Consider the following 25,621-nt stretch of genomic DNA (forward strand, 5'->3'; position numbering starts at 1 on the left):
TTGAGCATTCTGTGAATATTTATAGTAAATAAAGAATGCCAACTAAGAACATCTGATTAAACCATGCATGGAAATACATAGAAAGCTACAAATGGAAGTCATTTGAGTCATTCTAGTTACACAATTCTTTATACATAGATTTTGTATCAATGGTCTTCATAGTCATTTGGTTGTATAGCGTGTGAGAACTGAATCAGAAATAACTTCAAAGCATTTCACATTGCATGTTTTCAAGTTAAATTGTATTAGAAGATTGGCATGAAAAGAGACCAAGATATTGTGAGAGAAATAAAAGGGAGCAAAAAAGATACAAAGAAAGAGTAAAATTTGGAATTAGTATTTCAACAATGTATAAACTAGTTTCCTTAGCATGCTTTACCAGTCCCCTCTTTTAGTTCACTTAGTTCAATAATCTATCTGTATAATAGCATCTATTACTCAAATATAAACGCCATTTTTACAAATATAAAGCATTTTGATGTATAGGCAGTGTCTGAATAACCCAGATGAGTCTTTTAAATTTTCTAATTTTATTACATAGCAAATGAAATACTAAGTAATGGAATTACATACATATTAAATCTTCGCCAAACTGATGCTGCCCAATATGCTCAAAGAAGGATGACAGCATTGGCAGCAGGGCCACTGTAGTATAATTGATAATCTGAGTGACGCCTTTGGGTTGGTTTCGGGTGTGTGTGAATTGACCCTGTCTAAGGTTCTCCATGGTCTTCTCCAGGTCCTCTGCCGCATTGTCCAGAAATGTTCGCAGGGCGCATTTAACACTTTCCAGACCAGTCTTCATCACAGTCCTAGGGCAGATATACGAGGAAGTTACATCATCCTACAAATACTAGACTTTCCCACAGTAGGTGTATTTCTCAATTAGAGTATCCATTTAGTCACTTACATCTTTGCCAGTTCAACATTTCCCACATGTACCAGGCGGCTACACTGATTACATCCTTTGTTTTATGCAGCTGTCACTGGTATCTTTGTCCAAATTGACCCAAGGCCATTAACTCGAAGCTCCCAAGGCAAAATCCTCCAGAACTCCCACCACCGATAAACACTAACAAAGTTTGATTAAATACGTCTGTTTAAAAATATTGATGGACGCACATGTAGTAGTTGTCTTTTTACAACTGATTTGTGCTAATCAGCATACTGTTTTCTGGGTTGTGCCATGCATCAAATATATATATATACATATATATATTCTAAATCTCTATACATATGCTAAATTTTGTTAATCTACTTATCTTTTGATGGCTCCATAAAATATTTACATATATGTTTTTCAGTAGATTTAAAACTGCAGCAACATTGCTCTCAAACTACACTAAACTCAAACCCTCACTACCATGTTGTTGATCCCAACTCATTGTGGTCCTATAGCACAGGGTAGCACTGCCCCGCTGGCTTTCCAAGATATAAATCTGTATGAGAATAGAAAGCCTCATATTTCTCTCATGGGTCAGGTGGTGGTTTTGAACTACTGTTTAACTGCTCTTCTAGATAAAACTCTTTCTTATATACATACGCGTGTTTATGAATTTCTTTCTCTAGTCCACCCAGACTAACACAGTTAGAAAACATGTCTTATCTAAAAAAATCCTTTAAAGGCTGAATTTATACAGAAAGGACAGTCTTATGTCACTCTTTCTAGCAGCTAACATAGTTGTATAATTGTGTTTCCTTTCTTCATTTACTATAGAAAACATCTCAAATAAAATTACTAACATAAGACCAATCAAAGAGTATCAGGAAGTAGTCTTTGCAAGAAACATTTTTTTAGGAATTCTTATTTAGATTTATCCATCATGTTACACAAGTTAACTCTGGCATAAAAGAGCACTGGTCATCTAGTGGACTACACACTCAACAACTAATCACAGAGTCAGTGGTTGGAACCCAAGAACCGCTTCGCAGGAGAAAGATAAGGTTGTCTACTTAAATAAGGATTTAAAGTATTGTAAACCTGACAGGGCAGTTATATGAATTGCAATCTACTCGATGGTATTGTCTCTGAGTTTGAGTATGACTTAAAAACTGACTCAATCATGCTAAATAAACAGATTTTCCATTTAGTCAACATATTGGATTTGTGGTCATTTTTGATAATATGCCAGGGTATGTGGGAATTAATCTAGATCCACACCTATTATGGCATCTTAAACTTTAGACATCTGAAAAAGAAGAATAAAACTCTGTTTCCTATAATGTTTATCTACAATGCAAATATAGAGCTGGCATCATGAGTGGAAGCTAACAAGACAACCATAGTCCTCAGTTTCCCATTAATCCTCACAGGTTAACTCAAATCTGTTGTAGTCTTAGCTGCTACAGAAATTTAAATAACAGTGCATGCGCGCGTACACACGCAAGTTGCCAACTCTGACTCATCGCAAACACATAGGACCAACAGAACTATCACAGGGTTTCTAAGACTGTAATCTTTATGGAAAGGAGTCCCGATGCTGACACATTGTTACCAGCTGCTCAGTTGAAGAAAGTTGAGGCTATCTTGCTCCCACAAAGATTCACAGTCTCAGAAATCCTGTATAGGTTTGCTATGAGTTGGAATCAACTCGAAGCTATAGGGCTTGTTGTTCTTAATTTAGAATCTTTTGGGAAGCAGAATGCCACATCCTCTCCATGAAGTGGTTGGTGGCTTCAAACTGCCGACCTTTAGATTAGTAACAAAGCACTTAATCCGTGTGTGAAAGGTCTCCTCTAGATATAATCATAAAAATAATCAGTTACCATTTTATTGTGCTTTGTAGGTTTACAAAATGTTTTAAAAGCTTACAGAATGCTTTTTGCCTTATCTATCTATCTATACTAAAGTCTTTATCATACTTGTAAAGAATAAAAGCTAGATATTAGGTTCTTTCTTCTTAACTTTCTTATATGTTGTTGTTAGGTGCCGGTGAGTCAGTTCTGATTCACAGCAACCTTCCGGACAAAAGAACGGCACACCGTCTGACTCTGCACCGTCCTCACCAGTGTTCTTATGTCTGAGTACATTGTGGCAGGCACCGAGTCAGTGTCTCGTGCTGAAAACCCCCCTCTTTTTCACTGCCCCTCCACTTTCCAACGCCTGATGTCCATCTCAAGGGACTGGTCTCTCCAAAGCATATCAGATGAAATTTTGTCATCCTTGTTCTAAGGGGCATTCTGGCTGTACGTCTTCCAAGCCAGATTTGCTTGTTCTTTTGGCAGTCCACGACACTTTCAATATTCTTTGTTCTGGTAGTGTGGTGGTTCCATGCTGGGCTGCTCTTTGCAGGAGGGTGGCTGGAAACCATCATGTGTTCTGCAGCAGAAAGCTGAGGCTTTCTACTCCCATCAAGAGTTACAGTTTGGAAACTCACCAGGGCCATTCCACCCTGTACTATAGGGTCACGAAGAGTTGGCATTGACCTGATAACAGGGAATTTATTTTCTGTTTTGTTTAGAAAGATGTTTACTTCTGTTTTATTGACTGTGCAGACCACAACAAAACTATGAATAATAGCCTTGGGAATAACAGGAATGTCAGAACTCTTAACTGTGTTCATGAAGAAAATGTACATGGATCAAGAAAGAGTTGCGTTCTTTCTTATATATCAATATTATATTGATTGACTTAAGAGAAATGGAACCATGTTACCTTGCATCCAATGTCTGACCCAAAATATGAAGACAGTTGACAATTGATGTTGCATCATTTCCTAGAGAGAAAACAGCATGCTGTATAAGTTTCCCTGAGAATGTCTCAATATTATTTTTAATCAACCCCTGCCTTTTAAAAACCTAATGTCACTACTCACTAATAATCCATTTAAAATATTTTAATAACCGTGTTAAAAATCATGCGATTTTTCTGCTCAAAGTGAATGTAAGTAGAAAAGCAATAAAGCACATTTCATCAATGGCTATTATACTCAAGAAGCATTAAAAAGCACTGCCAGGCTAAAGATCTTATCATTGAATTCTTTTAAGTATATCCTCTTTCCCCAGAGGGGTAGTGGGGAGGAGATGAGTCACTCAGGGTTCAGTGTAGCAACAATGAAACTCAAAACCTTCCTCTAGTTCTTGAACGTTTCCTCCCCCAGGATCCCAATTCTACCTTGCCGACCTGGTTAGACCAGAGGATGCACAGTGGTGCAGTAGGGATCTGGACACACAGGGAATCTAGGGCAGATGAACCCTTCAGGACCAGCAGTGAGAGTGGCGACACTGGGAGTGAAGGGGGCGTAGAAAGGGGGAACTTATCTCGGGGATCTACATGTAACCTCCTCTCTGGGGGATGGGCAACGGGATAGTGGGTGAGGGGAGATGCCGGGCAGTGTAAGATAAGATAAAATAATAATTTATAAATTATTTAGGGTTCATGAGTTAGGGGGAGGGAGGGGGAGGGCAAAAAGGAAAATGAGCTGATTCCAGGAACCCAAGTGGAAGGCGAATTTTGAGAATGATGAGGGCAACGAATGTATAAGGGTGCTTTACTCAATTGATGTATATATGGATTGTGATAGAGTTGTATGAGCCCCAATAAAATGATTTATTAAAAATGTTTAAAAAATAAAAAATATATCCTCTTTCCCACACTAACTCATCTTAGTTTTAGATAGCTGTACAAATTTTTTTTCTATGCACACTTAAAAGTCAACTCAACTCCTTAAAGAAATGAGGGAGTCTGAAAAACCTAATAAACTTAATTCCATTTTAATTATCCCAGTGCCTCTGCTTTCTTAATTAATTCAAGTGAGATAACCTTATTTTCCTGAATATTTATGCTCTTTGGATAAACAGAAGCACCAAAACAAAAACATGTCGAAAAGACTTCAGAGATATTAATGACTCTTATAAAATATTTGAAAATAGTGGCACATTCTTGAAAGTAAGATGAAACCCACTCATTCGTAACATTTTCTTATCAGGACATAGGTCAAATGATACAAGCACTACTATTTCATTTTTTATAGGAATACTGAAAAGCAAAATGATGAATCTAAGGCAACGTAATTCAAGCACTGACAATGACATTCAATATCATCAGCTCCTCCAGCTATACTTTCCTATGTATATAATTACTCCTGGTACATGAAATTGATGCATCTCATTTTGTAATTTTAAAATAATATTATAATACGTTATATTTTCAAACATAAAATGATTTTAAAGTATTGTTAAATGACTGAATTGACTATATCCAGATATTATAATTTCCATTGCATGTGGCCAGGATAAGTTAGTGATAAAATATACATGTAGAAAAATTAAGGCATTACTGAGAAAATAATTCATTTGTCTTATTCGCCAATCTAAGATTATCTACTAAGACTGATGGCAAAATCAGCCAAAAGGCAAACTGTGCTATTTGTCTGGCAGCAAGCCCGCTCTGAGGGCTTTTCCTACAGCCCCGTGTTATTTTTTTCTGTATCTAAAGTACTTTGCATTATATATCAAGAATTCTAAAGAGTTCAGCAACATGGAGTATCCTATGGTACTTGCATTTTAATGAGGGCTAGAGATAATGAACTAAAAAGCAAAATTAAATCAATGTATAATACACGATGCCCTTGGGGTGCAGTGATTATGTGTGAGTACTCTCAACTAAACTAAAAGGTCAATGGTCCAACTCAATAGCTGCTTTGGGGAGAAAAGACCTGGTGGTCTGCTCCTGAAAAGAAAAAGTGTAGAAAACATGATGGGCAATTTTACTCTGTCTGATAGGGTCACTGAGGAGCCTCGGTGGTGATGTGGCTTAGGCACTGGGCTGCGAACCACAAAGTCGGCAGTTCAAACTCACCAGCTACTCCAGAAAAGAAAGAGGAGGCTGTTTGTTCTGGTAAAGATTTACAGTCTGAGAAACCATATATAAAGCCACCCTGCGTCAGAATTGATAACATATAGCAAAAGCACTATAATATCAGGTCAACACTTTAAAAAATAGTAGAGACTAGGATGAATCTAATTCGAGAATCAATTAGAACAGCTGAATCAGATTAGAGCAGCTCAGTGGTTCCTGATGCTATGCCCCCTTGTAACATGCTGTGCCATCAAGACTCCTTAGAAATGTAAATACAAAGTTGTAATAAAAACCTGTTGTTCAGGGGGAAAAAAGTAGGAGCTATCATTTTAGACACCATTTAATATATGATTTTTTAAAATTATGAGTTTGAAGCAAATCACCAAGAGGAGTAGAAATATAGTAGAGGTTCTAGGGCCTCCAGTGTTTGCAGAATCTAAAAATAAAGAGGATGCAGCTCAGAAAATGATTAAGAATGCTTCTGAGGAAGGAGGGATACTGCAAGGTGTATGCAGCTTTGACAATTCCTATTTCCATTCCAGAGAGGCTGGTCCCCCAGTTTAATGATCTCTGTCTGAAACAGTGCATTTCCATTCCTGTCCTCCTTCTCGTCTGTCCCTGACTGTATGAGCACGTCATCCTCCTCTGACTAAAAAGATGTTTCAACCGCCATTCACATAAGCCCACGGCACCAAGCTTTTCGTTGGTCTTATTCTCTGATGTCTGACATATCACTGGACCTTAAGACACTATTTTCCAGTGGATGTGGTTGGTAGCAGGAAGAAGCCAGTAACCAGGCAAGTTTTAAGAATCAAAATTAAAATGTGCATTGCAAATATGAGATTTCTGTCACTGTTGAAGTAACAATTTTTATACTCTGAGCCAACATGTTTTGGTGTGCCCATATTAGGTTCAGCATAAATTTAAATAAACTATTTCAATGGTGAAAAATGAACTCTAAGAAATTCAAATTTTGATGTAATCTACAACATTTTAATTTGTGGACCAGGTCAAAGCATTCATTCTATGAACATATTTAAGAAAATTGGTAGTCTTAAGGAAATAAAGCATGTTCTCATACCAACCAAACTCACTGCCATCAAGTCTTCTCTGACTCATTGCGACCCTAGACAGGCTTTTGAAAACGGTAACGCCTGAGGGAGCAGACAGACTCATCTTTGTCCTTAGGACTGGCTGCTGGGTTTGAATTACCATCTGAGTGATTTGACAGGACAAAGCCTGGCCTAAATGGTCCCCAAAGCACCTGAGGATAATCAGATGCCTCAATGTTCACAAGAATACTGAGAGTGGCGTCTGAGGTAAAATAGTCAGGTCTTAATTTATCTTTATGTAATTGCTCAACTACTCTGAATAGTATAAAAACCAAAAGTTGATACACGAACATCTCATTGCAAGGTAGATTCTAATTTTATTTTCGTAAACATACCTCATATATAAAAATGCTGGGAGGCTGGCCCCAGCACCATAAATTAAGTGGATTCCTGCCCCTCCCCCGAAAAGAATTTTTTCCAAAGGACGACATTGACTCTGCAGCTCTGGGAGATGGACATATTTGATCAGAGCACACGGGGGCAGATGAAGGGGCAGGAGGAGAGAGTGGAGCACAGCCTGGCCCACCAGGCCGTGATGATGATGTTCCTGAGTAGAGCAGCCAGTCCACAGAGAGAACAACATGGCTGGCCCCACTATGAGACATGATGCCCCTCAGTGACTAAGGGCGATACAGGGGACAGCACCGGAGACACAGTGTGGGAATTGCACCTGACCTGATCCCACCACACCGAGGCAAATCACTGGGGGAGTGCAGCGGAACAGCAAGGGAATGGAGTGGCAAGGTCCCCAGGGAATGCTGAAAGTGGACTTCGGGGCCAGGGCGTGGTGCCCCAACAGACTGGACTGGAAAACGCTCCTACGGGCCAGCAAACGATCCCTGAACTAACTACAAGCTTTTCTCTTGTGAACTGTTTTATTCTGTTCTTTGTCAGTGGTTTGTTTTTGTTGTTTTGTTGTCTGGTTGTATACTGTTGCTTTGTTTTCCTCTGTCTAGTTTTCGTGCATGTTAGTGACTCCACAGGTCTGTCTGAATAGGACAGGCTGGATGAACTATCTGGAGGAAAAACAACGGGACCGACAGTTTTGGGGGGACTTGGGGTGGGGGGGTAGGGGGGGTAAGGAAGTGGTGTTAACAAACCCAGGGACAAGGGAAAAACATGGGACCCCAAATGGTAGAGAAGGGGGAGTGGCAGGCCTGGTGGGAAATGATCAAGGGTAAGGTTGCTTAGAGAAGAGGTATACTCTAGCCCAGGTGGCGATGAAGCATGGTAGTAGGGCAGGAGGAAAGTCAAGGGAGATGGAGGAAAGAGCTAGGAGTCAAAGGGCATTCATGGAGGTCTAGACAAAGACATGTACATGCAAATATATATAGGAGGATGGGGAAATAGATCTATGTGTCTATATTTATAGGTCAAGTATTAAGGTGGCGGAAGGACCTTGGGCCTCTACTCAAACACTCCCTCAATGCATGAATACCTTCTTTTATTAAATTGGAACTCTATGATGCTCACTCTCCCGACACAACGGCTGGAGCCAAAGTGTGTGAACAAGTAAATGTGGTGAAGAAAGCTGATGGTGCCCGGCTATCAAAAGAGATAGTGACTGGGGTCTTAAAGGCTTGAAGATAAACAAGCGGCCATCTAGCTCAGAAGCAACAAAGTCCACATGGAAGAACACACCAGCCTGAGTGAGCGAGTGGTCCCAAAGGGATCAGTTACCAGGCATCAAAGAACAAAAAATCATATCATTGACTGCACACCTCCATAATAGGATCGCTGAAGACAAACGGGTGCATAAGCAAATGTGGTGAAGAAAGCTGATGGTGCCCGGATATCAAAAGAGATAGTGTCTGGGGTCTTAAAGGCTTGAAGGTGAACAAGCGGCCATCTAGCTCAGAAGCAAATAAGCCCACATGGAAGAAGCACACCGGCCAGTGTGATCACGAGGTGCCCAAGGGACCAGGTATAAGGCATCATGCAAAAAAAAAAAAAGATATAAGTGTGTGTATGTATGTGTATATATGTGTATATGTATATGTGTATGTATATATATGTATATATATATCATATTAAATGAAGGGGGAAGTGCAGAGTGGAGACCCAAGGCCCAAGTGTCGGCCAATGGAGATCCCCTCATAGAGGGGTTTAGGAGAGGAGATGGGTTAATTAGGGTGTGAGGTAGTATCGATGAAGAACACAGCTTTCCCCCGGATCCTGGATGCTTCCTCCCCCCAACTACCATGATCTGAATTCTACCTTGCAGGGCTGGATAGGACAGAGGCTGTACACTGGTGCATATGAGGGTTGGAGATACAGGGAATCCAGGGTGGATGATACCTTCAGGACCAAGGGTGTGAGGGGCGATGCTGGGACAGTGGAGGGTGAGTGGGTTGGAAAGGGGGAACTGATTACAAGGATCCACATGTGACCTCTTCCCTGGGAGAGGGACAGCAGAGAAGGGGGGAAGGGAGACTCCGGATAGGGCAAGATATGACAAAACAACGATGTATAAATTACCAAGGGCATATGAGGGAGGGGGGAATGGGGAGGGAGGAGGGGAAAAAAAAGAGGACCTGATGCAAGGGGCTTAAGTGGAGAGCAAATGCCTTGAGAATGATTGGGGCAGGGAATGTATGGATGTGCTTTATACAATTGATGTATGTATGTGTATGGATTGTGGTAAGAGTTGTATGAGTCCCTAATAAAATGTAAAAGAAGAAAAGAGAAAAAAATGATTAGGGCAAAGACTGTACAGATGTGCTTTATACAATTGATGTATGTATATATATGAACTGTGAAAAGAATTGTATGAGCCCCAATAAATTGTTAAAAGTAAAAAAAAATGCTTAAGACTTGCCAGTTGTATATCAAAGACTGTGCACACAGAAGATAATGCACTTTAAACCATAGTTCATAGTTTATTCTGAATTTTTTAAAAACTGACTGGTTTTTGAAACTTTTTATTTAACAAGACATTGCCATCAAGTCAATTCCAACTCATATCAAACTGCACTCCCATAAAAATGCAAACACTAAAAACATCCCTCCACAAAAGAAACTCATTGCCGTTGAGTCTATTCCAACTCATGTAGGGCTCAGCGTTTCCAATACTGTTGATCTCTAGGGGAGCAAAAAGCCCCTATTTCTCTCAGAGTGGCGAGGACAGCTGACTTTGATGCCAGTAGCTAGAAGTTTACCCAACAGCACAACCAGGGCTTCTTAAAATCAGCACAGTGAAAATTAAGCTGCAAAAATGAAAAGTCTCTCTTGTCTTATGGTCTTGAACATAAGATTGCTCCACTTCTGCAATCTGGAAAGTTACCTCACACTGGACACGTACTGTCCAAGTGGCTCTTACTACACTAAGTCTTGTTCACAGCATGGTTTATTTCTTTAATATCAACTACTATTCTGTCTTGAAATCAGACACATTGTGGATTCTCAAAGTGTTGCTGGACATGGCAGTAGCAGTCATGTAATCGTTATTCTTTCTATTTTCTAGTATGACTTAAAACAATGTCTTTTATATTACTTGCATAAATAATTCATTTTAAAACCGTTCTTATCAATAATGTGAAATAAAGTAACACTGGAAGACAGAATATTGTCTTCAAATTATAAGGAGAAAGGAACGGAAGTGATCATATTACTTTACTATAGTCTAAGATCAAGATATTGAAAGAATAAAGTTATTTGATTCCCTAATTAGATAAGAAGTCTCAGATAAACTGGTAACACATTTCAGAAACTGGAATTGCCCAATAACTAACTACTAATTTGTCGCAAAGTAAATAAATTCTCCCATTATGCTATGTTCAAATGAAAGAAGTTTCTGGGTCACTGTAATATGACCTTCTGACATTATTTTACTTATAGGTGTTTGATTTTGAAATTTCTGACTCTGTCAATAGGAAATAGAGTATGATGATATATATATATATATATATATATATAATAAAAATAAAACAAGTTAAATCCAAGAAATTTGCCATGGGCATTGTCATCTAAGAAAAGAATTCTAAAACTAATTCTAAGTTAATTATATTTTTAACTGAATAAATATTAACAAAGGCTCCTTTGTTATGGATAACAATGATCAACAAAGAATATCCATTGTGCATGACTCAGCCTTAACATTCTCAATTTAATGGGACATTCAATTCAAAGACAGTACTTCAATTGAACATATGGTATTTCCCTTATTCAATATTCCTGTAGCCAATATCATCATTGTAATAATCACGTTATATACTGAGTTCAAAGGTCATTGTCAGGTCAAACCTGAAGGAATATAGGAGCACTATGGTCCATTAAGGAGTGCTAGTGGTATCGTGTTTAAATGTTCTGATGCTAACAACAGTTTGGCATTTGGAGCACACCGGGGTTCTGCAGAAGGAAGATGCAGCACTTAAACTTTACAGTTTTGGAAAACCTTTGGGGCCATTCTACTATAACTAATACAGTAGGTGTGTGTTGGAATTGACTAGACAGTAACAAATTTGGGTTTGGTGCTCAGTTATGTGACCAAACACTAGCTTTGTTGAACGCATTTCTAAAAGTCTATTATCTTCAGTTTGGAAAATCTTTAGTCACTCTAAAGCAGTGGTTCTCAACCTTCCTAATGCCTGAACCCTTTAATACAGTTCTTCATGTTGTGGTGACCCCAACCATAACATTATTTCCATTGCTACTTCATCACTGTCATTTTGATACTCTTATGAATCAGGTGACCCCTGTGAAAGGGTCCTTCGATCCCCAAAGGGGTCGCGACCCACAGCTTGAGAGCCACTGTTCTCTGGAGGATTTGCAATTTTATTAGAATGTCAGCATTTCACCAGAAAAAGGAAATGTGCAAAAGACTTTCAAGAAATAATTTGTGCCAGCCTTTTCCAGTAAAACTAAGGATTATTATTAGTATAAAGTGCTTGAAGAGTCACTAATTACATATGTATCAAGTGCTTCCTTTCCAATGTAAGTGCCCAAATGTTTTCATAGATCTTTTGAGGACCTTGAAAAATAGAGAGATTCAAATAAGTTGCTGTGTAATTGAACACTTACTGTCTCATTAAGCTCATGCCAACTCATGGTGACCCTACAGGACAGAGTAGAACTTCCCAACATATAGTGACCCTACAGGGCAGGGTAGAACTGCCCAACTCATGGTGACCCTACAGGGCAGGGTAGAACTGTCCCTGTGGGTTTCTGAGACTGCCACTCTTGATGGGAGCAGAAAACTCTTTCTCCCAAAGAACAGCTGATGGCTTCAAACTGCTGACCTTACCATTAGTAGCCCAATGTGCAACCACTGCACCACCAGCGCTCCTTATTCTTAATATTATCCCATGCAAAATGTAAAAGAAAATAATCAAATTACATTGGGTTATGCAGCAATGTAAAAAAATTTCAAATGCAAAGTACTTATCACAGTTTAATTCTGTGCTTACTCATCTCTCTTGTGTATGAGACAACAGACCCTTCACCACAGGACCTCATTGGCTCACTTATCAGGTGTTTACAAAGCATCTACTATGTTCAAGAACATACCCAGGCACTGCTTATCCAGCATTAAGCAAAATCAGACAGGGATCCTGCGCTCAAAAACAGAGTTTCGTGTTAGAGGAAACAAACAGTGGAGTAATCACATCATCAGTAAGAGGAAGAAATGGTGCATGAATCCAAAAGAATGTGATTATTGGTCTATCATTGTGGATGTCAGGAAAATTTCCCTAAAATTTATATTTGAATAGAAATCTGAAAGACGAGTTTGTTTCCTTCTAGGTGTGGTGGTTAGGGAGGAAAATATTATGTATGGGGCTCTCATCCCACGCAAGCACAGAGAAAGATCCAGAGAGTGATCTAGCACATTCCAGAGCCGGAGAGAAGGCCGGATAAAGAGAAATAGAAAGCAAGAATGAACATTCTGGGACTGAGAATGGAGGGTCACATAGATAGTAAACTGTGAAGCAGCATGTCTTCGTGTTAAGAATTCTGACCTTTACTATCAAATAAATGGAAAGTCATTGAAAGGGTAGGAATTTGATTGACAGGCTGGTGTTTGGGGGATAAGACTGCTGTGGAACACAGATTAGAAAGAGTCGAGAGAATTGTCAGGTTGTCATATGTCTCAGGTGATAGCAATGGAGAAGCAGAGAAATAATTTTTCTATCCCCATAGTCTGCCAGGATGCAACCCACATTGCAGACATACATAAACATTCATTGATTTAAATTTTAAGAATGAGTACCATGAGGCATATTTTGAAATGAAAAGAAACAAAGCCCAGAGACATCCTGTTATGCACACACTTGTGCCTCCATCCTTCCTATCCATTGGAAAATGGTCTATCAAAACCTTAGTTACCAGATTCACTTCATCGAAATGTTACTGCAATGTTTAAATAAGATGTTAACAGGAGAACTTGCATATATTCTTTGAAATTAGTTAGAAAAATTTCTAGTTTATAAAAGTGTACGGTGATGGCAATATATAACATTAAAAGCATTATTTCTTTAATAATAAATGAGTCCTTGAAATGATAAAGAGGATCCTATTACTTGTCAGCCTTCTCAGGTCCTATTTAATACTAATTAAATTTCCAGAAATTAGTGGATCAAGGGATAATCACTAGCAAACTTCTCGGAATTCAAATACTGGACCACTGCCATGTAGTGATTTCTAACACATAGAACCACTACATATAGAGGTTTTGAGGCTGTAAATCCTTAAGGGGGCAGATATTTTTCTTCGATTGAGCAACAGGTGGTTTTGAACCACTGGCCTTTGCAATACAATATTTGCATTTGAAATACAATATTTAATCAACAGTGAAATACCAACCATTTTTCATTTTTGTTTTCTAATTGGGAGTTAATACATATATCCTATCATTCCACAGTTCAATCACTTTAATCAATATTGTAGAATTGCTACCACAATCAGTTTCCAAGTATTCTGTTCCTTTCTGGACTCCTTGGCACCGGTTCCCTTTTACCATTCCCTCCAACACGACCAACCTATGAACATGATATTTTTTTCACATAATCCTTTAATTCCTGTTCTACAGCAATGCAATTTTAGGAACCTTACCTTTTTTCCATATTAGATAAAATTAATGAAATACCTCAAACACATATATGTGATGTATAAACACTATTTATTCATCGGGTTTTTAATCCTTAGCTCATAAGGCAAGTGTTTCTGTGTTTCAAATATAGAGGATCTTTGAAGTAGATAAAAGATAGAGCCAAATGTAAAAGTCAAAGGTGGGGAAGTCCTCACTTCCCATAGGAGAACTGTATCTCAGCTGCGCACAGATACAGCTCTATCGAGGCAGCAGACTGAAGCACACATTCCGTCACGTATCAGACTCTGACCCACAATTACCATTGCCAAGACAAAGATTTTTTCCTTCTTTATTGTAATGTTTTCTTCCTGTTCCTAATCGCACCTTCCTGACACACACAAAGTTCTGCTGATACTTCCCTCATTAATTTCTAAATAACTAAAACATCAATGTTAACACTTGGGGAACATAAAATATAACTTTTCATTACTAAATTTCAGAGTACCAACTCCTGGATGCAATAATGCCAGACACCATTCCGTATCACTGATTATATTCAAAGACTATCATTCTCACTCGAGCAATGTCGTAAAGGACATAAAATGTGCTTGCAGATACGACCGTTTTTCACTGTGGTTATTGTCAAACAGCCATTTTTTCTTTCAAACTTTAGTTTATCCTGTAAATGAAGTTGAGTTCACAGAATCTTACCAGCACATTACTTATTTTGCAATTGAAATTTTCTCAATACTATCTCAAATCCAGAGAATAAAAGGATATAATTTGATTTGTTTTTTTTAATAGAAGCCGATACAGGAAAATGTACAGTTGCTGTGTACCAATAAATCTCCCCAGCAGGGAAAAGTGTGTAAATGGGAGCACCTGTCCTTTGGGTGTCCAGGAATATGAGCCTTGGCTATGGGAGTTGTCAGAAACTAAGACTTACTCTGGGGTGAGTGATACTAGACCATGGGGCTCCAATGTCTGGAACGTGGCAAAGATGCACTTCTGTGGTCAAGGTCATTACAAGTACACGGGTAGTTTAACAAATTCCTATATTATCATCTACTCTGTCAGAGATTAATCCAACATAAACTGATTGGCTTAGTTTTGATTCTGAAATATAACACAGCTGCTATTGTCATTCATTTGTTGTTTAAGTCTAATCCTTTTGATTTCAAATTTTGCTTGACACTACTTTAAAAAGGGTTATAGTCCTCAATTGCACCAAAGATATTTGGCCTATGACAACCATGCATGTAGCCATGCAACCGTGCATTCATGCAACAAAACCACATACAACACAGTGCAAAATGGCAAAGAAAACCAGGTGAAGGCCATGCTATTATTTTTTCAAGGGTCTCCTTACCAAATAGTGAAATCCTATGCCTGACAAGAACTCCAAGTTTGCAGAATAGGCTGAAGACAAAAGAAAAACAAAAGAGAAAAGGGAAGGGGATGGGGAGGTAGAAAAGACAGGGAGAAATTAAAAACAACAAGAAGAAAACAGAAAAATAAACAGCTGATATATGAGCCAGAAAAAAGCAACATGATGTCACACAGGAAGAATCAATTCTCTGAGCAGAATGTGGAGTAAAGATTTTAAAGAAAGAGTCTTTGAATGCATCTCTTTGACAAATATGGTTTAAAAAGCACGTATTATAAGAAACCAAAAGGAAAAATAAAGCAAAGCTAACTAATATAACAGCAACTTCTAAGAAATCCACCGAGAAACCACAGGGAAAAATTAATTTTATCCACCCAGATATATCACTGAAATTCTTAAATTAAAAAGTAATTTTGGACATTATTGCCGGCAAATGTATGGTGCTTTAGTCATTAAATGCTACTTTACTTAACGGCATATTAAATCATTTGAACTCTCCTTTCCGATCTTGATTGCAACCATAACACACATACAAAGACACTGAATCACTGAATTTGAAAGCAGTGACATGGAAACAGAACTGGCACTGATAATCACACAATGTAAACCTTACAAATGTAACAGACTTTTAATGCTCATGAGTGGCATGTACTTGCATTTCTGGTCTCCAGAGCAGGTCCCTGGTTCATGTACCATGGTGGTATCTCTCAAGTATGGTACTGAACACAGGTGCCTTCGTCTGGTAAATGCATGGCAGCACTGAGTCCCACTAACTCTCGGATAAAACACCAGGGGCCTTGCTAGTCTATCTTTTCATCAAAACTAAGTCCCACATTTTCCTTGATACTGTCTTCTCAAAAATACCTTTCACTCATTTCCACCCTACACTGCCTTTTACCCATCTCAGGATTCAATTCAAAGTTTGTTCTTGGAAGCTTTAACTAACACACAGTTCCCCTCCACATTCACATCCCAAGCTAAAAGGGAGTTCATCCTCACTGCCCCCACATGCCATTTCATATTTTTACCAGGGTGCTCAACTCCCCATGTTATAATTGACACGATCTTCACATGTCCCCGCACCAGCTGGAGCTCCATAGAACACACTGAATAGCTTGCACTTACCAAAGCCTATCACTGACCATCCATTTGCAGAGCCCTGCGCAAGCTCAGTTTGGCTTTCTCCAAAAAATAACCGCTGTGGCTGCCCTGCCGTGTTCTGAGTAAGCCCGCCCCCCCCCCCCCCCCCCCGCCACACCAGCAGAGCCTCCCACACCAGCAGAGCCTCCCACACCAGCAGAGCTCATCAGGCCCAGGGGCACTAGCACAGGAGGCAGGCAGGGCAGAAAGGCACTGAAGATATTTGCCTCTTTTGTAGCAACTTTTAGTCAGAATCCCCCACTTTCGTAACAATGTGGGATAAATTCTCACTGAACATTAATAACATAAGACCCTATTCAAATGTCCAGAACCAATATTTTGTTTTGAAACTACTCAAGTAGCTATTGGATATAAAATAGATAATAGACCTCTTAATTGCTTTCTTAATTTTAAAAACAAAACAACAATAACAACAAAACAAATTATGAGTAACTAGCTCGAAGTGATTTCATTAGTGGAGTTTTGTGCCTGATGATTCCTGGGAATGCTAACTCAATAAGGATCTGTCTCCTAACGGAGTGATGATACCTTCAGATGTCATTTTCGGATTCCTGTATTCCAATTTTTAAGTGATATTTTAGCTGTTACTTATACTCTTTGGGAACCCAAGGAAAAGATCCCAAGATCCCTGGGAATTTGGGGGTCATATGAAATTCATAATCTTAGGGCTAGGTTGTAACCCAATTATTTCAGACCTAAGATGTTCTGCTATAATGAAGATCAGACTTGCCTTTATCTTAATCTTCCTCAGAGATAAAAATGGCTTCACAATCTCAACTGCTTCCAAACCACCTCAGTAACAGAAGTACCACCAGAGGGGCACAGAAGGAGAAACAGATCCATAAGGATAAAGGAATAACAATGACTAAAAAACCCAAAACACTTCTATTGAATCAATTCTGACTCCTAGGGAACCTATAAGACAGAAGTGGGGAACATCAGGCCCACAGGCTATCCGAGGCCCTCCCAATCCTCCACACCAGCTAACATCCCATGCCTATCCAAAGAGAAGCCGTTCCAGCCCTCACATTAGGGGCGAGTTAAGTATTTAACCAAATACATCAGGCTAGTTTTTAAGCTGATAGTTTGTATGGCTCGTAAATGATGCTATAAATATCCAAATGGCCCCATAACAGGATAAAAGGTTGCCCACCCCTGCTGAAAGACAACCCTGGCTTTGAGTTTCTGAAGCTGTTTCACTACTAAGGGAACAGACAGCCTCATCATTCTCTCAAGTAACTGGCTGGTTTGAACCACCTGCTTTGGGTTAGCAGTCCCAAACTTACCACAGTGCCTGATAAAAAAGACGACTTTTATCTTTATCCTCCTGTGCTAGCTATTTTCTGGGCAGTTACTGTAGAGACTACATGGTTTTTTATGAAGCTCTGGTCTTAAATTTCTCTAACACTCTCCCTTAATCACCCTTATTTATTAATAAACAATGCTATTATATAGTACTATTCCCTTCTTACCAACATGGCTGAGATTGTGCAGTGCATCTACATTTCCTCAGCTTTTACTCAATGCTCCGTTCAAACACTTCTTTGAAATTCACCACTGACTTCCACTCAACAAATAAAGAACCTCTTGTTCAGTCTATTTCTTAGAAAGTTCTCTATAGTACACAGCATGGCTGATTACTTAATTTTTTAAAACCGTGCACTACCTTTGGATTCTGGATTCTGTTTTAAAGTACTTTTCCCTGGCTCTCATGCCTCATCATTCAACAGGTAACTAAAGTTTACCCCTTCTTCTCCAAAGCAGTTCTGAAAACTCTTGTTTTCTTTAGAGGCACCAACATCATTGTGAGGATCCGCGGGTGCTTGAAACTGCAGCACCACAGAGAATTCCTTTCTACTGGCCATGTCTGCTCATTGCCAAGTCAAGGAGGTTCCTCTTCGATCTCCCCATTTCCAACTTCGCTTGATAGATCCTCTACTATCTCAGAATTTCTTATAGGTCTCTAATTTACGTTCATCACAATTTATTGCCTAGGTGCATAAATTATTATCTGCATACATCTGTCTACTCTGATGTACTTCTAAGTTCATTAAAGCTTGGAACTGCGTGGTGTGTGCGCGTATGTGCTTGTGTTCATTCTCCAAAGACACCCATCCAGGGGCTCGGACTCATTTCTTGAATCAATCAGTGAGTGGCAACAGATTTTGAGCCAGGTCAGCTATGGCCATCGCCTGGACTGCAGTGTTAACTGCTTGCCTCCTGACACAGCCTCCCAACTTTCCCACTCTTCTCAATGCTACTCTGCCAGGGGGCTTCCCAAAGGCCAGTTCTCACGGTTCTCCTACTTCCAACACTTCAATGGTTTCAAAGGGAAGGAAGGAAATAAGGGAAGGAGGGGAAAGGAAGGGAAAAGTTTTGTTCTAAAGGAAAGAAATCATACCTTATGCAGGCAGTTTCGGCTAAATCATTAGTGACTGCACATTATCCTACCTACATTAAGGAAAATCATACCCTCCCTCAGTATCTGATCTAAATACTCTTTAAGGTCCATTTTAAAAGCCACGACCATCACAATCACCCACGGTGGTCCTATTTTGTTCGGAATGCCCAGCCTCTCTGAGCCCTCTTCTAAGGAAGCTAGGTCCATAGTCACAAAGTTAGTTACGACATGCACAGTCTTGGAGTGCAAAGACCAACTGCTACTCCTCATTGCGGACAAACACAGTAATGCTGACGCCGTACACAGTAAACAATAAATCACTGCCAGTGCCACAGAGTAAACGTCTAAACACATAATGAAGCAGAAAGATTTTTGTTGTAGAGAAATTAACTAAGGCACACACAACTCCTGTTGTTCATAACTGCCAACGTATTTTAAAGCACTCGTGGTGAATTGAAACTATCATTGCAGTCTCTCTCCTGTGTATGCAGGTAACTTTTCTTTATTTGGTAAAGTAGGGCCAGTTTTACTTATTTGATCCCAAAACAATATAGTGCTTCAGATTCACTGAAGTTGTAATATTTCACTGAAGTGGCAAGCAATCAACATTTATAAATAATCATTTTATACATAAATATATGCATCTATTATATATACACAAACACACATATATACACATACAATCAGTGATTTTATGATTATAAGGCAACACATCTGAGAAAACATTTGGTTGTTTTTTGTTTTGTGTGTGTCGATTACTTTAAACAGAGTCTATATATTCTCCATCTCCTATGTGCTAAAATTTTAAATGATGTGTGTTGCTTTCATTAAAGGTAAAAATGGTTGAAGTCAAATTTATCATGCCCCTTTATGTGAAGAAAATCTGTAGATGAAATCATTTTTAAATGGTGGCTGCAGTTCTGCTACAGGGAACCCAGGGCACATGAGCCAAAGCCAGCAAAAAGTATAATGCTCCTCTGGTGGTTTATTCTTGGAAGGATACAGTCGGTCAGTAATGAAAAAGAAAGTAAGCTTGTGATCAGTGAGTAGTCCTGGGGCAAGTATGAAAACAGAGTATAAATAATAAAACACAAGAAAAGAGGGAAGGAAAAACATTGTTTTATTTTCATTATTCCTTATTTTATCTTAATTATTTTGGGGGGCATTTATATAATCATGACATCTAAATTAACCAAGCATCTTGGGAACAAAGCTTCTATTACAAAAAGTTAACAGGACAAGGGGGGGGGGGGTAAGAAATCTTTCCAGAGTCCCCAGTTCCAAAGGGATGATGGGAACTAGCTCATGGTGCTTTCCTGACTGTGTGTGCACACCAGAGCTCACAGGGAAGACCTGCACGGGGCGGTGTGTGGGAGTGCAGTGGGGAAAGGCAGCTTCTCTTCTGGGTGGAACATCCACCACTGAGTCGGAGGGAAGGAGCACATTCTTTGAAAGCAACTAAATATCTACCTCTGGTAATACAGTCTGAGATAACAAAGTGTCACACTGGAATTTGACATTAAAATATTATTATTAATCATTTTATTAAAATCGTATAAAATTATTATTTAACCTTCTGAAACATTTTTAATATTGTTAGCAATTCTAGAAAACTTGACTGGCCACCTACCAGATGGTAGCAAAATATACAATAAATTAGAGGAAAAGGAAATGTTTAGGACTCACTTCTAGTCCACATCCCTAATGTTATACAGTCATAAATGGTATTTCTCCTTCAACATTTTGAAAATAAGCTTCTATCCCCTGCCTCTCTGCTTTAATGGTTAATACAGCATGGCCATTCCTTGATTATAGGCACACCATTAAGGTGAAGCCCAGAAAAAGCTTGGATTTTTGCAGAAAAGAAAGGTCAAAACAAAAATCATTAAAAGAAGCATTTATCAAAAATACTAATAGACTCATGTATCTGTAGCCTCTACTTGTGGATTTTATAAGCTCTGGATACTTTTCTATTGATCCTATTCCACATTCCATTTAACAGCTAAATAAGGAAATTCAGCATCTAGAAGGCATACATTAGCTTTTCAAAACTGCCCACCTTCCAGGGACTGATTCCAAGAAGGCAGGAAGCAGGACAGATGGGTAGAACACACTTTTCACACTCTCACTTCAGAGTCCCGAATCTCTTTCACAAATTCACAAACACATAATTCAGACAACGTTCTTTACGTTTATTGCTTTTTACCTCGTCACCATTTCCTTCTCTTTGTTTGATGCATGTCCTCCAGAACAGAGAGGCCTGCTTGCGGCAGATAAGAAGTATAAGCGGTGATTTTTGAAATACTGATCAATTAAAGGAAGCACAACCTGAAGGAATGGAAAGGAAAACAAGTCAACACAGTGGGATTTGTTAAGGGCTGAATGAAAGCCATGGTTTCCCAATACCCACAGCCAGGATTTTAGAGCATTTCAGGCTTGATGTAGTTTTCAATCTCATTCCACCATCATGTATGTATGTATGTATGTATGTATGTATGTGTGAGAGAGAAAGAAAGAAAGTAAGTATGGGTGACACTATAAGGAGCAAGTAAAATATCCAATGATTTGGAAATGTAGTTCTGATTATTTTCATACAGGATAGTTGTTCAGTTCTTACAAGACGCAAAGATAATGATGACCAGTTTTAGAGTCTCTACTATGGCTGAGGCATTGTTGTGCTAACTGAATGACAGAAGTTATTCAATTTATCCTAGTAAACACTTTGTATGGTAGGTGTGACAGCACCTGGTTTATAGGTATTGAATCTGAGATATAGAAAGGAAGCAACTCTGTCACACTGTTAGGTGGCTGCCTACAAACAGTTCTTATTATCTGGTCTCTTTCAATACCTGCTTTCCATTCTGCATGGTAACCTTGGTGGCTTTTGGTCTACGCCACCTCTTCACTCTGTTCACCCATACCTACAGTCTGAAATGCTCTTCCCATCCTTAGCCTATTAACTCTGCTCTATGAGATGTTCGTCCAGTTCACCTTTCAGGTAAGTCTTTGCAGATCTTTGTGGGTATGTGCTACCTAACCCATAATCCACTTCATAGTGACTGTAGATGCTAGAGTAAAACTGCCATAGGGTAATCTTATAGTTAGAAAAAAACATGTTTTTATTCATCTTCCTTGAAGCTCTCACACTGCCTACATTTAGTAATTAGCACATAGTAGGTACTCACTAAATCTGCTGAGCGAATGCGCCATACATCAACAAACTGCTTTAGGTATTACAATACTCACTGGGGTACTAAGTATGCAGACAATACAATATGGTGAATTTATTTGAAGGGCAAATCATTAGCAGCCATATAGGAAGAATTGTTGATAACTCACTAACAAGGAAGATTACATGATTCTAGGCACTGTATATCTACAGAAAAACAGGTAATTGCCAGTTTTCAGCCCAGAAAAAAATTCATATCATTGGTATAGACTTCAAATACTGATTGGAAATAAAAAGACAGAAAAGAAACTTCCCTTACCATAAAGCTAACAGCTTTTAACATGGAAAAATCAAATATACTCAATCAAATTAGGCTGTTATTTAGAAAAACTAATTATACTCAATGAAATTAGGCTGATATTTTAAAGTCGATGAGCATGTTACTATTATCTAAAATAGTGTTTCCTAATAAAAAAGCAATGAAAGGAAATTGATAGCAGGTATTATTTCTCAACGTTAACTACAAAGTTATTATACAAAGAAAACCTTCTCCAGAGGCTATTGGTTCTCATGACAGTGTCCATGATTCCTGTGTTCAACAGAAAGCCCCAGAATTTGGCTGGGACACTCAGTGAGTTTTGCTCAGTAAACAGAACAAAAGCTCAGCTTGCAGGCCTTATAGCTCTTCACCTCCATTCCTTATTGGCTGAAGGATGACTTCATCCTCAGTACAAATTATTGCCAAGTTTAATGAGCAACAACAATGAAATATACTTTCCTGCCTTAAAATATTCACTTGTAATGAAGTTCATATTTGTAGGTAAATACATTCTCAAAGGAGGCATTGGTCTAAAGAATATAATTTTCAAAAAAAAGAATATAATTTTCTAAACAAACATTCTGAAGCAAAAACAAGATTGAATTGTATACTGTACTTTAGCAAAGAACTTGATTTCTTGTTCATAAGGGAAATGTTCTCCTTTGCTTCTGCTGCCACCATCTGTATAGATGAAGAAATTGTAGATATATAGTTCCACATCAAACATAAGAAGATATTCACCTGAACTACAAAGTCTAGAATGCATTGTGAAAAGTGTTATGCACTGACCCAAAGGCTAAAATTCAACCAAAATGACAAAGGCTAAATTTGGCAATAAAATTTTTAAATGAATTTTAAAAGCATAATTGAGGAAGAGCCAATACATGTGGTATGTGTGAAAACACAATTTTGTAGCTCTGAGCCTTTATTAATATGGAGAGGGTAAATTGGAATAAAATCAGTTAAAAAAAATTGTCAGTAGATTTTAAGGTGATTGTCACCAGGACAAGAGAGCTGAGAGTAAAAGAGTAATCAAGTTGGTTAGATTTATTTTCCTTGAATTTCATATATGACAAAGTGTTTCATATTTACCATTTTTATGTATATAATTCAGTGACATGAATTACATTAATCATGTTTTACAACTATCTCCACTATCTGTTTCTAAATACTCTAGAGATTTCCTCTTTACCTTCCCAGTCATCCATTGCTGGAAACCATAAATAAATCTTAGTCTTCATATATTTTCCTAGTCTAGATATTTCATATAAACAAAATCATACAGTATTTGTTCTTTTATGAGAGACTAATTTCACTCAGCATGATGTTTTCAAGTTTCATCTATGCTACAGTATGTATGACAGCTTCATTTCTCTATGTACAAATAATATCTCCTTGTATGTATGTACTGCATTTTGTTGATTCACTAACCTGTTGATGAATACTTGGGATGCTTCCACCTCTTGTCTATTGTGAATAGTGCTACAATGAAAATTGGTGTACAAGTATCTTATCAAGTCCTGCTATCATAAATTTCAGGTATATTTCTTAGGGTGAAACTGCTGCCCATGCAGTAATTCTCTATGACTCACCTACAAGTCAGTCCCACTATCTTGCCTTAAGTCCCACTATCTTGCCTTAGGTGGTGCCATGATGCTGGAAGTTCTGCCAGTGGTGCTTAAAATACCGGAAAGTTCATCCTGGTGGAAGCATTTTAGTGGATCTTGCAGACTAAGAAAGACTAGCAAAAAAGACCTCCATATCTATTTCTAAAAATATTGTGTAGGAAAACATTATGAATAACTATGGAATGTCATATAGGCCAGAGAATGTTTCTCTATGATTGCAAGGAAAAACCACTGAAGAAAAGATGCCGCCTCCAAGAAAGTGTACTTGAAAGATGTGGACATGTACAAGATTTTAGGACCTTGGTTTGCTGTGTTCCATGACTCAAAATGAGAAAACGCATTCATTAATAATTAGAATGTAGAATGCACAAAATATGAATCAATAAAAATTGGAAATGGTCAAAGATTGAATGATTGAAGACCAGTATCCTGGGCATTAGTGAATTGGAAGGAACTGGTATTGACATGTTGAATTGGATAATCCTACATTCTCCTTTACCAGAATAAACAAACTGATGAGGAACGTGCTGTAATCATTGTCAAATTGAATATTTCATAATCTTAAAGTATAGTGCTCTTGATGAACAATCCATGTGGATATTACCAGATAATACACAAAAATCAAGCCAACAACATCTGTACAATGAGATAGGGTATATATTATCAGTCAGAACAAGATCAGGGGCCAACTATAGAACAAATCATCAATTGTTCATTTGAAAATTTTATTTGAAGCTGAGAAATTTTAAAATAAGGCCTTTATATTTTCCCTATATGTTCAGACCACCTCAAAAATAGATTCGAGACACTGAACACTAGCGACCAATACTAGATGAGTTATAAAATAGCACCAAGAACATCATGAATGAAGAAAGCAAAAAGTCATTTAAAAAGATGGAAAAAAATAAATCATCGAGGTGGATTTGTGAGGAGCAGCACACTCTTCAATGTAGAAAAACAAAATCAAAGGAAGAAATGATGAAGTACAATAGGTGAACCACAGATCTCAGTACATGGCTAGAAAAGACATAGTATCAAAATAAAATAAACAAAACCTCTCTTAATTGCATTCCACAAATGATTGAATCTATTTCTATAACTTTCTTCTATAAATCATGCCAGCACAGACTTCTGTAATTATCTAAAGGGAATGAAAAGAAGTCATCTTTTTCTTTAATTCTACATTTTAACAGAAAAAATGTTACCTGCAAAATTTGAAAAATATTTCAACAGATGATGAGCCATGATATACTAAAATTATAAAAAAGGAACTATATAATGAGCATGATAGTAAGTCTAAATCTAAGTAAATTAAACATGAGTTGCAAAAAGAGTGAAGAATCAAGAGAAAATCACTTAAATATTTAATTCATAGGAACAATGAATTCAAATAAAACAATAACACCAAAAGAATTGGCATTCACCCATCTCCTGTCCCCCTAAGAGAGTTCTCATCTATAATTGGACTTTTCAAGGCCATTTTAAACTAGTACACGAAAATTTGGAACTGTAAGGACTGATTTTGATGGGGGTTTTTTTGGTTTAGAATTATTTTATAAGACCCGGTAGAAAGAATAAAATGTAGATATATTCACTTTGCATAAGAATGTTTCAATTCCT

General features: G+C 38.1%; 1 protein-coding gene across 1 annotated transcript in view; it reads right to left on the minus strand.

Annotated features, from left to right (window-relative positions):
• RYR2 (ryanodine receptor 2) overlaps positions 1-25,621 on the minus strand; it is an 819,632-nt gene that overhangs the window by 171,526 nt on the left and 622,485 nt on the right. The window contains exons 61-65 of the mRNA XM_075556394.1: positions 22,990-23,054; positions 21,092-21,213; positions 15,306-15,355; positions 3,656-3,716; positions 574-812 (exon numbers count right to left, since the gene is read on the minus strand). Coding sequence (XP_075412509.1) covers positions 574-812; positions 3,656-3,716; positions 15,306-15,355; positions 21,092-21,213; positions 22,990-23,054 — 537 coding nt within the window. The remainder of the gene's footprint in view (positions 1-573; positions 813-3,655; positions 3,717-15,305; positions 15,356-21,091; positions 21,214-22,989; positions 23,055-25,621) is intronic.

Source organism: Tenrec ecaudatus, chromosome 8 (genome assembly GCF_050624435.1).
Source record: "Tenrec ecaudatus isolate mTenEca1 chromosome 8, mTenEca1.hap1, whole genome shotgun sequence".
NCBI lineage: Eukaryota > Metazoa > Chordata > Mammalia > Afrosoricida > Tenrecidae > Tenrec > Tenrec ecaudatus.